General features: G+C 46.0%; 1 protein-coding gene across 1 annotated transcript in view; it reads right to left on the bottom strand.

Moving 5' to 3' along the window:
- ADAMTS2 (ADAM metallopeptidase with thrombospondin type 1 motif 2) overlaps positions 1-14,483 on the bottom strand; it is a 335,165-nt gene that overhangs the window by 46,415 nt on the left and 274,267 nt on the right. The window contains exons 11-12 of the mRNA XM_075542120.1: positions 3,904-4,049; positions 1,304-1,479 (exon numbers count right to left, since the gene is read on the bottom strand). Of these exons, the coding sequence (XP_075398235.1) occupies positions 1,304-1,479; positions 3,904-4,049 (322 nt within the window). The remainder of the gene's footprint in view (positions 1-1,303; positions 1,480-3,903; positions 4,050-14,483) is intronic.

The following is a 14,483-nucleotide window of genomic DNA, read 5'->3' as shown; positions in this document are numbered from 1 at the left end:
CACCCACTTACAGTATTTCAGTAATAGCACATTCAAGAATGAAGGCACACATGTTTCCTAGCAGTGTGTGCTGAGTCAGCGACTCCCCAGGAGCATGAGTACCCTTTGTGTCTCCAATACAGGTCACCTTGGGAACATAGTTACAGGTCACCTTGGGAACATAGTTGCCCTATCTGTGTGTCTTACGCACAGTTTTAGGTTCCTGAGTGTTATTACATGCTAAGCACTTAGAACCAAGGTTGGAAGAGAGTAGGCACTTGGCCATCTTGAACTGGTCTCACTTTTGACTTTTCTCCTGCCCCAGTGAGACTCCCTCCCCTCCCTCAGTACCGTGAGGAGTTGCTGGGCCCCCAGCTCTGAGAGTCCAGAGCCTCCACCACCCCAACGGCCAGTTGAGCAGAAAGAAGCCCAGGCCTGTCACCCCATATGATCACTTTGAAGAAGACCCATGGCCCTGCTCCTTGATGTCTATGGGCACCAGACACCCTTGCCCAGCTGACTCAGCAACCTCTGGGGCAGGGGTTCTATGCGATCTGTCCCTGTGAGATGTTGGGAACCAGGAACATACGGACTGTGGATGAGCATCCACATCCAGTTGTTCTTTGGGGGTGAGGGGGGGGGAGATCTTTCAGATCTTGAGACTCCAGCCCAACCCTACCCTTAAGTTCCTGGCCATGAGAGGCCACTCCAGGTGGATACGGGTCCCCTTGTATCGAAAGCAACGGACTCAAGCACTCTAAGCTGATTCCTGTCCTGTACAGTGGAGAGACGCCACCACTGAGCAACTCAAGCTGAGAGAGTACCACGAGGCTCTGGAGCAATCAGGAATCCCCGGGTCCAGCTTTGCTGAAGCTCCCAGACTTCCTGCTTCCATAAGCCAATGAATACCTTTTAATGGTTCACTTGTTTGGGTCATGCTTTCTGACATTGTCCTTAAGAGTCCTGAGTCAAGCGTGGAAGCCCAGGAGTAACCTGGTTCTTGGCAGGGACCAGTCCAGCTGCTGTCAGCTCCAACTCCACTCCCTTCTCTGGAGCCGGCCTAACTGCAACAGGGATCTGGACCACTAGATGGTGGCTGTAGGAGCAGGGCATGAGCTAAGTCCAGCTCCCTGAGAATCTTTAGCCAACCCCAGAGTTCTGCATCTCCAGCCCAGACTGAGTCTTGGCCCCAGCTCTGGCCAGGTTTGGCTCTGCTGTCTGGCCAGGTATTGTCCACACCTCTACCCCAGCCAGAATCAGAGGCAAAGAACGCTAGTGCCACCCCTCGCCTGCCCGCCTGCCCCGCCTCCCACCAGAGGCTCACCATCCCGGTGTTCGTGGGGCAGCCAGTGGTGCTGGGCGTCGCCATGCTGGAAATGCAGGTCCCACTGGCGGCACTGCTCCTCGCGGAAGTCGGCCAGGGAGTCGGGGCACTCCTGGGGGTTGCAGAGCTGGAAGTTGTAGCCAAGGCCTGAGCAGGTGCGGCCCCCGTTGGCCGGGCTGGAGAGAAAGCAGAGGCCTCGAATTTGGTGCCACCAGGCAAGCCAGCCCTCGGCATTTATGGGACCTTTGAGTATCAGGTGTTGGGGTGGGGGCTGGGGAAGGTCTGCTCAGAGAGGCGACCCAGTCCCGCCCTGTCCTTGCCATAGGGCCCATGTGACTCCCCAGGCTCTGGGCCTCCAGATCTTGGTATGGGATGACTGGCCTCATCTCTCCCCGGTTCCCTGGGATCATGGTTCTCAGTAGCTCCGGATCTCTGATGGGCGTTGACCAGGGCCCGCCTGTTCAGGTCATAACACAAGCCCAGGGTGGCAGGCGCGAGGTGAGGCCCGCTGATCCTCAGGTCTGGAGCACTGACTCCCTGGGAACTCCAAAGCCACGGGTAACCGCGGGGCCCTGTGGGCATTCAGGCTAGGGCAGGCTCGAAGCTGGTTTCTCACCTCATCTGCGGATGTGGGGAAGGCGGCTCTATGACTTTTTCACTTCAAGAGCAGCACCCATGCACAAAGGTCTGCCCTGCAGAAACAGCACCCTCACCCCAGTTCTGGGTGGGCAGGATGCCTCTGACAGGAGGACAGTCCTGCAGGGGGTAGGGGGAGCTAGAGGCCCTGCGAGTGACCATCCTTGACTAGACCTGGCAGACATATAGAGTCTGAGCCTCTGCTCCAACCCAGGGCTGGCTCAGTCTGTTTGCCAGGACGGCAAGAGGTTCTCCCTAGTGATACAGTACTTGGCTCCATCGCCCCTCCTCTCCATAAGGCCAAGGCTGAACCCAAGTTTGAGGGTGGAGGCAGGAGGGGTCCCTGAGGCAGTGGGCGAGGCTCAGCGATATCCTGACTAGGGCAGTGCCTATGGGCCCAGAAAAAGCCTGGCTGGGACATACTTAGAGAGTGGGGTCAGTGGTGGGATTTAGCTGGTTCACAAAGGTTGAGCAGAACCGATACCTAAGATTTTGTTGAGTTTGGTGACCTCGTTGTTAAATTGGCACTGTCATCAGGGTGCTCTCTAAGGTGAGTGAGTGGCAGAGCAGCCGCCCCACGTGGACATCACAAACCACCTTCCTTATTCTCGGTTTGCCATTCAGCTGCACACCAGCACGTTCTCGGCACCTGCAGTAATGTTCATTCTGACCACCGGCATCAAAAATTAGACTTGTGTATTTATTAATCTGTTTCATAAAACTCACTATACTTTTGATAAAATGCATTTTTGTTTCCTTAGGTGTTAGTTCAGTAAGTGAACATAAAATGCCAAGAGAAAAAGTGCCACACGACGAGAGGGTAACACTCTGTCACTCATTTCAGGTTCATGTTACGTCCCAAAGTCCCACGAGGAGCTATGAATGAATTGTGCCATTTCTGAAAGTGTTCAAAATGCTAAAAAATATTGTTAGACCAATTGCTGTAAGTTCAGCAAAAGTGGAAGAGGTTTTCAAAGGTGAACAGAGTCGCCTGTTGCTCGTAGATCAGACAGACTGACTACGGTCTACCCGGCCGCCCTCTGAAGGACTGGGATGCTGAGCCTACGGTGAAAAGACGGTTACGGATAAATCACACAGCCGATGATGCTTGGGAAAAGTGAAGACTATTACAAGTGAGGATGTCAATCAAGAAGCAATATGGAAATAGCTTCAATAGCAATTTTTATTGATTTCAGTCAGGTATTATGCAATGTTTTTCATTAATATGTAAACACGTATAGTGTAGTTTTTGTACTTTATTGTTCTTATTTAAGTATTAAGTGGATGAGATAAAAACTACCGCTACCTTTTGGTATATTGTGTTTTATATTTAGAATGGTCATTAGGGCAGTGGAGTGGTTGTTTAACTATTTGAATCCCACCACTGGGTGGGGTGGGAGAATGAGAGGCCTCCGGAAGAGATAGGGCAGGGAGTCACGAGGGGGAGCACTTTTGAGGGTGAGGAGGCTGGCAGTCACAGGGGCAGCCTCTACAAAGTATGTCTCTCCTGGGCAACCTGGCATGCTTGCCAATCCTGCCTCACTCCTGATTAGAGACAGCGATTTGGGTATAGCAACCCCTGCTCGGGCTGTCAGCATCCTGAGAGCCAAGAGAGCCCTCCCTTCCTTTGTGTCCTGCTCTGTTCCATCTGCTGTTTTTGAGACCCTGGGCTACGGAGAGCAGAGCACGCAGTGTGTACAGTAGGGCTGTCGCGTCAGTAGGGAGTGGCTGCAGGCCAATGGGTTAGAAGACTAAGAGCCACCTCTGGTTCTCTAGGCTTTGTGGCCCGGGCCATGTACCCTCCTCCTCTGGGTCTGAACTTCCTCCTAGGTGGAGCGAGGAGTCGCCAGAGCCTCCTACCCTGGCACCCTCTCAGGGAATACTGTGCAGCATACAGCCAGCTAGCCAAAGGCCTCCAACGACCCCTAACCTGGAAGGATACGGGAATGTTAGGGCCAACTCACTGTGGGTTATCACACTGGCGGGTCCTGAACTTCACTCCTGTGCCACAGGTGCGCGAGCAGGAGCCAAATGGACTCCAAGCACCCCAGTTTCCGTCCCGCTTGAGGATGTCAGGTGTCAGCCAGATGCAGTGTCCCTTGAAGCAGTGCTGAAAGACAGAAGCCAGGGTGTCAGGGACCGCCACCCAGGGCTCTTCAGTGCTTACCATGTCTCTCCTGGGCCTGGCTGTGGGGTGTCTGATCACAGCCTGCCCCTCCAAGCTCAGGGTCCAGTTGGTAAGAGAGACCTTCTACAAGCCATGGCAGGAAGAGACGCAAGGAGGTGCTGGTCTACTCAGCCCTCTCCAACCACCAGGCTGACCTCTGGCCACCCTTCAGTGAATTGTTCAGCCGACTCTTGTCCCCCAGCCACAGCATGTCTCCGCCCGCCCATCTCCAGAATGACACCAGCAGTGGTATGCACACATGGTGCATTCAGAAAGGGAAAGGCGGCGCAGGAATCCTTGGCTTTCAGAGAGGTATTAAGAGCTGTTCATTTTAGTAAAAAGAGCAATTACAATACTATGTCAGTAGAATAAGGGGCATGCTGATATGGCAAACAATTGGAATAGAGTAACTGGATGACCAGCTGGACGTGTTGTTGTTAGGTGCAACCTTGTGTGTCACAGACTGGGCCCCAGCCTGGGCCATCCTCACAATCGCTCTGACGTTGGAGCCATTCACGCAGCCACGACATCACTCCATCTTGACAAGGGCCTTCCTCTTTTTCACTGCCCCGTTACCTTCCAAGCATGGTGGCCCTCTTCCCCAGGGATTGGTCTCTCCTGTAACATGTTCACTGCATGTGAGACAAAAATCTCACCATCCTGGCCTCTAAGGCGCACTCTGGCTATAGTTTTTCCAACACAGATTGCATGGGTCTTTGGGCAGACTATAGTACTTTTAATATTCTTTTCTAGCACCACAATTCATTCATCATTCTTCGGTTTTCCATATTCAATGTCCAATTTTCACATGTGAGTTAATTTCTTGTGCCAACCTGGGCAATAAACACATGTGGGGTCAATTGAAGGGTGGAGAGATAAATGGCTGGCTCGGTGACCCTCGTCTTTCGAGTTCTCGGGTTTCTTGCTTTGTTATGGTCGGACCAGGGTGCAGCTGCCTTGGCCAGTTCCCTGCTTCAGCTGGCAAGGCTAACTTCCTGCAAGACATCCCTGAGGAGAAGCAGCCCTGGATGCTGGAGCAGCCATGTGGAGACCCCTGCCAGCGCTGAGATGTTTACACGTTCACTGATTCGGCTTTCCTCCCGCAGTCGGCATCATTGCGTCTGTTTTGTGAGCTGGAGGAGGACTTTGTGGATTGGTGTTGGACATATATGTTAATGGGTTAATGTTGGACTTGTGGGCTTGGGCAGCACTGGGTTGGGATGTTTTCTTTATGTGCACTTAACCTTTATATAAAACTCTTATACATGAGTTTCTGTGGATTTGTTTCTCTAAAGTACCCAGACTTGCACAACATTCAAATGAGGTAACTGAAAATGCCATGGCTTTGGTCAGGCCACCCTCGTCTTCAAAGTAACATCCTTCCTTTTCAACACTTGAAAGAGGTCTTGTGCAGCAGATTTACCCAATGCAATGCATCCTTTGAGCTCTTGGCTGCTATTTCCAAGAGCACTGATTGTGGATTCAACCCACATGAAATCCTTGACAACTTCAACTGCTTCTGCATTATCACGATGCTGCCTATGGGTCCATTTGTGAGGATTCTTTACATTGAGTTGTAATCTATACTGAAGGTTGTAATCCTTGATCTTTATCAGCAAGGACTTCAAGTCGTTGTTTTCAGCAAGCAAGATTGTGTCATCTGCATATCATAAGTTGTTAATAAGCCTTCCTCCAGTCCAGATAAGGCATTCTGCTTCATACAGTCCAGCAGTATGCAGATCGAATGAGCATGGTGAGAGGATGCAATCCTGACACACCGTTTTCCTGACTTTAACCCATGTAGTATTCCCTTCATCTGCTCGGACAGCTGCCTCTTGATCCATATACAAGTTTCACATGAGCACAATTAAGTGTTCTAGAATTCCATTCTTCTAAAGGCTATTCATAATTTTTATGATCCACACAGTCAAGGATTTTGCATAGTCAAAAACACAAGTAAACATCGTTCAGGTCTTCTCTGCTTTCAACCAAGAGCCCTCTAACATCAGCAATGATGTCCCTTGTTTCCAGTCCTCTTCTGGATCAAGCCGGCACCTCTGGCTTGAACCAGCTGATGTTGATTCATCTTCAGAAAAATTGTACTTGCATGTGATATCCATGATGGTGGTCTAGAAGGTGAGCATTCTTTTGGGTCTCCTTTGGAAAGGACACAAATATGGATCTGTTCCCTCAGTTGATCAAGGACCTGTCTTCCAAATTTCCTGGCGTAGGTGAGTGAGCGCTTCCAGTGCTGCATCAGCTCGTTGACACGTTTCAGTTGACATTCCCTCAATTCCTGGAGCCTTGTTTTTGGCTACTGCCTTCAGTGCAGCTTCGACTTTTCCTTCAACACCATTGCTCCTTGCTCAGATGCTGCCCCCTGAAGAGGTGGAATATGGATGAGCTCTTCTTGGTGCAGCGACCCTGCATACTCTGTGCACCCTCTTCGGATGCTTCCTACCTCATTCGATATTTGTCCTCAGACTCTTTCCAGTCCTACATTCCAGATCCTCAGGACTGGAATGTAAGAGACACGATGCTACAACTTTCATCGTCTTAGTCACTCACTTACTAAGAAGTTTACACAATTAAGGGCCCCAGTTTAATAAGACTATTGCAAAATAGTATGTATTACAAAATTTTGTAAAGTTATTATGAACTAAGAAACATGATAAAAATAGGAAATTATGTCTAAAATGGTCCTGTGAGTTAGATAACAAAATATATCACCAAAATGAAACATTTTAAAGCTGGCAAAATCACAGACAAAATATAGAGAACAGTGATGAATGAATGAATGAATGAATTGACTGTGATTTTCCCTACACTCTGACTGCACATTGTTTCATTCTAGCTTTATATGTCACTAGTTTGTAATATAACATTTTGTAAACAGAAAAGAAAAATCATGTGTTCAATTCTTAGCAAACCTTTTCTGTAAAGTACTGAATAGTAAATATTTTAAGTTTGGTAAACTATTACGTCTGTATTCCTACACAACTCTGCCTTGGGACATGAAGTGGCCACAGATGGCCCATCACGGAAGGGACTGGCTGTGTTCCACCAAACACTTACAGAGGCGGGGAGCAAATGCCAGCTTCCAAAGGATGATGTGAGGCGCTTAGAGCAAGCTCTCCTAGGAAAACGACCATTTCACTCATGAGGATTAGTTTAAAAACAAACAAAAACAGCTATCTAAAGTCCCTGAAAATTGTCCTAAAGGCACACAGAAAAGGATGAAAGATTTATTGGAAACGTCACTAAATGTGGGTGAGAACAATGAAAGCCCATGGTATTTGCACCCCAGTTTGCTCCCCTTTCACTTATAGTTCAATATGACAGAACATCAGTTCTTTGCAGATGCATCCGAAAAGATGGGCCTCCATAGCCCCCTGACTTTTCGTCTTGGGGGTGTAGTTATCTCAAGAAAGGCAAAGCACTGGCATCTCTCATCTCCCTCAAAGGAAAGTTTCCAAACCATCTATTCCTGTCAAGAAAACCAAAGCTCCCTCTCCCCCGGCCCCCCAACCCCAGCCTTCACTCTGAATGAAAGCGAATCAAGAGCACTGTACGGGGATCGCCCTGCTCCAGAGGGGTGGGTTCCCCAATAAGAAAGGTAAGCATATGACAAGATAAGCATCAACAAAACAGGGCCAGCCATTGTTTTCAAAGCAAAGAACGGCAGACACCCCAAACAGTGGCAGGGAATGTTTAACGTGGCTTTTGTAGCCAGCCTCTCACTCCCACATGTGACATTTCCCTGCAGGGGTCTGTAAAAGGTGGGGGAGATGCTGATGAATGTACAGAGGACTCCCTGCAATGCCATCCAGCTGAGTATAAAATGAGCCCGCTGAGGAGTAGGGAGAGGGTCTCATTACCAGTAAGTGCCAGCAGTGGAGCACCTACTTTGGAGCGGAGCCACCTTCACAGTGACCCTCCTGGATTAGAAGATGGCTGTACCATCAGAGGAGCAGCAGCAGAGGCAGAAGCCAGGACAAGGAGCAGTGGTGGCCTTCCTCTCCCATGCGCACGTAGAACTGCGTGCTCTTGCGTAGGAGGCTGGCATTGTAGGTTGAGGTGACTGTAGGCACTTCATTGGGCAAACGGCTTGCTGACCCGCAGAAGGGGAGCTGAGTGCCTTTGGGCTGAGGCTCACTGGAGCGGGTGCCTCTGGGCACTGACCTCAGGGAGCTTGCGCTGCACGTCTTTGGGTTGAGGCTTACAATGGAGAGGTATGCCACTTTGGGTAATTATGAGCAGACATTTAAAATGTGTACTACTCCCTGATAAACAACTCAACCCCGCTTCTCACTGGCATTGCAACTTCACTTCCCTTAATAAACTCATCATAAACTGTGTCTGTGAGTTCTGGGTAGCCATTGCAATGGATATTAGAACCCAGAAAAGGACAATAAAGAACACTGATCAAAGCAACACAGAGAGAATACAAGGCAAAGTGAGCCTCCCTCACATTGGAGAGGGAATTGGCAGGGGAGTCAATGAAGTGGATTATTAGTTCTAGTGAGTGAGAATGTACCAACTGGAAATAAAGTTCATGGTGCGTCACTAGGGTGCCTGGGTGAGAAGTTGTCAAGTTATGAGCCCTACCACTTCAACACCTTCACTGACAACTGCTTCCTATAGTCGCCTGCAAGAAACTGAAATCCCTTATCTCAGAGGGTCCCTGAGAATATGCTAGTTTTTTCCTTATGAACAGGAAGTGGAATGGGTTGTCAACTCTAACTCTTGCTCCCTTCACCTAGTAAGCAAACTATGCTTATAGATAACAGGTGTGTGACCCGCATTGAGAGAAATGCATTCATCTCTGCTAACCAGCAACACTAGGCAGGAGTGTCAGCAATGCTTTTTGCCCGGCTATCAGCACAAGGGATCATTCTTTGCATGCATTCTGGAAAACAACCAATGGGCACCCTAGTGGCATGCGAAAGTGAGGGCATTCAAAGAGTCAACCATTGCAATGCATTCAATGAGTCTGCCTTAGAAGTGTAGCCGAATGCTCCCTTAGAGGCAACGTGGTAAGATTTCCTATCATATGCTTTGGACACATTATCAGGAGAGAACAGTCCTTGAAAAAGGACACCATGCCTGGAAGAGGAAGCACAAACGGGAAGAACCTCGTGGCGATGGAATGACGCAGAGGCTGCGACCATGAGCTCAAGCTTTCACAGCTGGGAGGCTGTCGCCGGACCAGGCCATGTTTCCTCCTGCTGTGCACAGGGTGCTGGGAGGCAGGGCCAACTGGGCATTTAACAACAGCGCGTTGGCTGTACAACAGTTACCTAGAGTTTTTAAATAACACTTATAACTTTAACACATGTTTGGCATAAAGAAATGCAAGCTAGCATACATTTAACAAAATACTCACATGCTGAAGCAGTTAATATGACACGAACATAACAAATATCTAAAAATACAGGAAACACTGTTACTTATTTAACACAAGAAGTTTTATGTATCGGGCAGTTTCATTTTCATTGCCTATTGTTCAGGGAACAGTAGTTGATATGAGTCTATATTTGCTAATAAATGAAGTCTGGGGCACAGTAACAGGACACAAAATTAAGTATTTATTTTTAGTGCAAAATACTTGTCTGTTTTGCAACAATGTGTATTTAAATTCGTCTTCTGTAAAAGCAAAAAGAGGCTTTTATTGAAATGTTACACATATTGTATCTGAATATTTACATATATATATCCCTGTATGGAAATTAAATAATTCCTTGAAAAAACAAGTGACTATTTAGATTTTTAAATTGTAGGTGTGTTTTATTTTCTATTTCCCTTCATGACTGAGTTTGTTGAAAGAGACTGATTGACACTCTTGTGACTCAAAAGCAAACTCGTTGAAACGGTTAGTGAACAAAGTGCTGTGCCCAGACCAGGTTTCCTGAGTGCAAGACTCACGCTGAGAATTCTAAGACAGAGTGGTTGCAGTATTCTCTATCCAACCGACTCTACACTGTTTTCCTCAATCATTTCATTCTCAATTCGCGATGGATATATTTAGCAATTGACATGCAACTTGAATAGGATTGATGAACATGAACACAGTTCAATTCGCAGAGGATGTCAATTTTAAAATGAAGACATGATTTGGGCTCAGCTCAAGAATTGAGAAGCAGATGAATGAACAATGTCAGTCCTGGAAAGCCGTTCTGCAATGCTGTATCCTGTCAACACAGCGATCGCTGAGCATGGGCTGCCTTCTTGAAAAGGAAAGGAAAGTTTCCCCAAAAATGGAAATTTAGGGGAATTACTTAAACTTGATGCCCAGTTTGATCCATTTTTAACAGGTTACATCTCAAAATATGGAGACACAGAAAAGGCAAATCCATTGCATATGTCTCAAACAATGTGTAAAGAATTAATAAACTTAAGAGATAAAGTTTGACCAACTATCTTCAGTGAAATAAGTATATTTCAGTTTATCTGCTGTGTCTGTTTCTGATCTTTCTCATACAGACCAGCTAATTATTGTTTCAGAATACGAATCTGACAGTTGGAATGTGATAAGTCACATTTACTAGCTTTAAAAGTCATACTGGTAAAGAAATTGCAAATGAAATACTCCATTATTTATGTGAAGTTTTCAAATTTGCTTATTTCTCTCGGGCCAGTCTATGACAACGCCGCCCCTATGACAAAGTGTTACAGCAGAACATTTAGATAATGAAATGCTACTTTGATATCATGTGTTGTGCAGTAATCTTGCAGAATGCAGCACAGCAGATGACTGTTCAGAAGTAGCTGATTTTTCCCTCCCTACCGTTCAGGAGAAAAAAGCAAATTTTTTTTTGCAGGCTGTACTCACTGGTGAGGAGCTCTGGTGTCAGTGTAAGGTAAGCCTTGAACTATTAACTGTGAGGTCCAGGTTCAAACCCACCACCTACTTCCACAGGAGAAAGATTAGGCTGTCTGTCCTGTAAAGATTTCAGAATGCCTTGGGAATCTTCCATAGGGTGGCTGTGAGTTGGAATCAACCCAACAGCAGTGCGTTTGATGCTTACTTAACTGGTGGGCAGTTTTCAAAGCACAGCTAGGTAATGATCACGCATTGCAGCGCCTTTCACGGTACCAGTGAGAGCAGTTCTGGAACGGTACACTCAGGTTCTAGCTGTCTTAGGCAATATTGCTGAAGACCATTCACCACGGGAAGACCCCCCAAAACATCACCAACAGAAGGCAAACACCAGAGTATGTATTCGTCGCGATAGCTGTTTGAAAAAATACCTAAAATGCAGTATTTTCATCAGATGAGCCACACTCTTCAAGCTTCAGAAGTAAATTTAAAGACATACATGAATCTCTATCAGTTACTAACAGGACATTTACATAATTTAAGAGAAGATGTAAAAATTCTTGAAGAGACAACAGAGCAAATACTGATGGTCAAGCTCTTCATTTTCCCAGAAGCGAGTGATTGACAAAGGCCCTGGAGAAGTCACGCTGAGTGCCACCGATCGATTTTGTGCAACTGCATACCACACAGTGAACCTTGCACACAAAGAAGTGAAAGCGAATAAAGCTCGTTCGAAGAGTTTAAAAATCTTCATGTGAATATGCCGGACGAAAGAATGGATGAAGGCAATCGGGAGGACAAGTATGGGCTTAGCCCATGGCTTCAATAGGAACCTTGATGGGTAAGTACAACGATGTCATTCCTACATGAGAACTAAGGTTCCTGATTCAGGAAAGACAAATTGTACTCCTGTAGGCACGTATGGCCGTGTAATTTAATGAAGAATGTGTGCTTGACAGCCTGCTCTTTTAAAGAATTAGCTATATGGGATCAAGTTGACAAAAGTCACTTGAAAGATTAGAAAAGAAACTTAGAGGGCATTACGCTCATGTTAAAGGTGAAGAAGTATTTTTGGGAAAGGAGGTGAGGACAAGGTGCAAAACTTGAAGAATACAATCGACATGATTGTGCTTTACATGAAGTTTTCAATGAAATTGTAGAAATAGTAGAAATTGTGGATTTGGTGTAAGCTCCACTGTGTACACTTTTTCAGAACAAAAATAAATCATAAAAAATGTCGAAAAGAGGGAAGACAAAAGGATGGCCCACAGCAGTGAGAAAATACTTGCAAACTGTGGATCCGATGAAGCGTTTATTTCCAAAATATGTAACGACCTCTTACAACTCAATAACAAGGAAATATATAACCTAATTTTTAAAACAAGGGCAAAAGATCTAAACAGACATCTCTCCAAAGAAGGTATGCAGATGAATGATAAGCACATAAAAAGAGGTTCCACCCCGCTAGTCACTCCTGAAATGTAAGTCCAAACCACAAAGAAATACCCACAGGATGTTTATGATAAAACGATGTCTGGACATAATAAGTTTTTGGCAAGGATATGAAGAAATTACAACTGTCATACTCTGCTGATGGGAATGTGAAATGATGCAGCTGCTTTGAGAAACAACCTGGAAGTTGCTCAAGATGTTAAATATAGTTACTGTAAGACCCGACATTTTTACTTGGATAAAAGTCGAACCAAAGTCTCTGCTATCAAAGTGACGATGACTCACAGCGATCCTCTAGCCAGGGCAGGACTGCCCCTGTGAGTTTCTGACATCGCAACTCTTTGGGGGAGTAGAAAGCCCCGTCTTTCTCCCGCGGAGTGACTGGTGGTTTTTAACTAATGACCTCGAGGTTAGCAGCCTAACGTATAATCACTACACAACAGGGTTCCTTTCACTTGTCTATATCCCTCTACACAGAAAGAAAGCACACATCACACACAACTGGTACGTAAATGCTCACTGCAGCATTCTTCCTGGTAACGGGAACAATCCAGTTATTCAGCAACTGATACATGGATAAATAAAACATTGAATTTCCATCTAATTGATTATGGTCTGGCAATAAAAAAGAATAGATTGATAAACGCTACAACATGGATTAATCTTGTAATGTTATGCTAAGTGAGATAATGAAGTCCAAAAAAGAGTATCATTGGTGTGAATCTATTGAAATAAATGTCAATCTATAAGAAATAAGTTAGATTAAAGGTTCCCTAGGCATGAGTAGGAAGAATGAAGTGATAACCAATGGGGTTTTTCTGAGTGACAAATATCATCTAAAATTAGATTGTTGTGATGGCTGTATGACTCTGAACTGACTAAATAAAAACAGTGAGTGCTACACTTTAAATGGTGAATTGTATGGGATGTGAATTTAGAAATCACCTTAGTTTTGTTTTGATTTAAGTTGGCCCAATGCTTCTCTGCCTTTTGGCTAAGATCAAGTGATTGAAGTTGGCCCCGCACTGCGGCGCTTCGCCCCTTCCCCTAGCTCATTGACGGGAATAGTCCTTTTCTATTAGCAGTAAGTTAGAGAGTAGCTGATGATAGTCTTTGAACATGATGATCGAATTTGGAGAAGTTGCTAACCACTTTCTTTTCATGGTGCATATTTTAAGTTTTCTTGGGAAAAGCATGTTTTTAAACACTCTTTGGATTAGCAGCCGTAACCAGTGTGCTGTCAGCGCCCTTATGGTAGTGGGATATTCTGAGCTTCAGATGGTCTTTGATGTTGTCAACGCTGCACGTCCAACCCGAGTGGAATTTAAATGCTTTCCCCGTGTGCTCGCTGGACTCCCGGCACTTCCTTGATTGGCTTGTCACACACTCCAAGAGCCTGCCTCTGTCTTCGCTTTGATATTTCGTTCTTTCTCCTCATGAAGTGATAGCTCTGGGGTTGATCTCAAACCTGACTTGTTGCAATTCACACTTTGAACGTAGAGCTGTTTTCTATGGATTTCCTTACTCGTTTTTATTAGTTTTGTTTCATATTCCCTTCCTTTTTATCAAAATGTTCTCTCCTTCCCTTTACAAATATGTCTGGAAATGAGAAAAGAAGGCATCCTTTCTATAAATATCCAGATCAGGGGTCTTGTTTTGCTCTCATTTTACATCCCAAAACTACTTTCGAACGTTGTTTCGAAACTTTGGGGTGTATTGAGACTTTATCAACATGGTGAATAAACCAAAGCCACGGCCTTCGAAGTTTGAAGGCACAGCCTCTCTGAGGGAGAAAGGTGAGGTTTCCTAATCCAGTCCCCTAAAGAGTCGCAGCCTCCGAAACTCAAAAGGGCAGTTCTGTCCTGTCCTATAGGGTCGCTTTGAATTGGCAATGATTGGTGGCAGTGATTTGGTTTGTTTTGTTTGTTTGGTAAGGGCCCTAGTGGCATAATGGAGCCCGTGTTGCTAACCCCAAGGTCAGAAGTTTGAACCCATCCAGCCACTCGGAGGGAGAAAGGCGAGGCTTTCTACTCCCATAAAGACTTACAGAAGTCCTGAAGGGCAGTTCTACTCTGTCTTCTAGGGTCGCTAGGAGTCAGAATTGA

This window comes from Tenrec ecaudatus, chromosome 2 (assembly GCF_050624435.1).
Source record: "Tenrec ecaudatus isolate mTenEca1 chromosome 2, mTenEca1.hap1, whole genome shotgun sequence".
NCBI lineage: Eukaryota > Metazoa > Chordata > Mammalia > Afrosoricida > Tenrecidae > Tenrec > Tenrec ecaudatus.
Note: the sequence above shows the minus strand (reverse complement) of the source record. Positions and strands in the feature narration are given on the sequence as shown.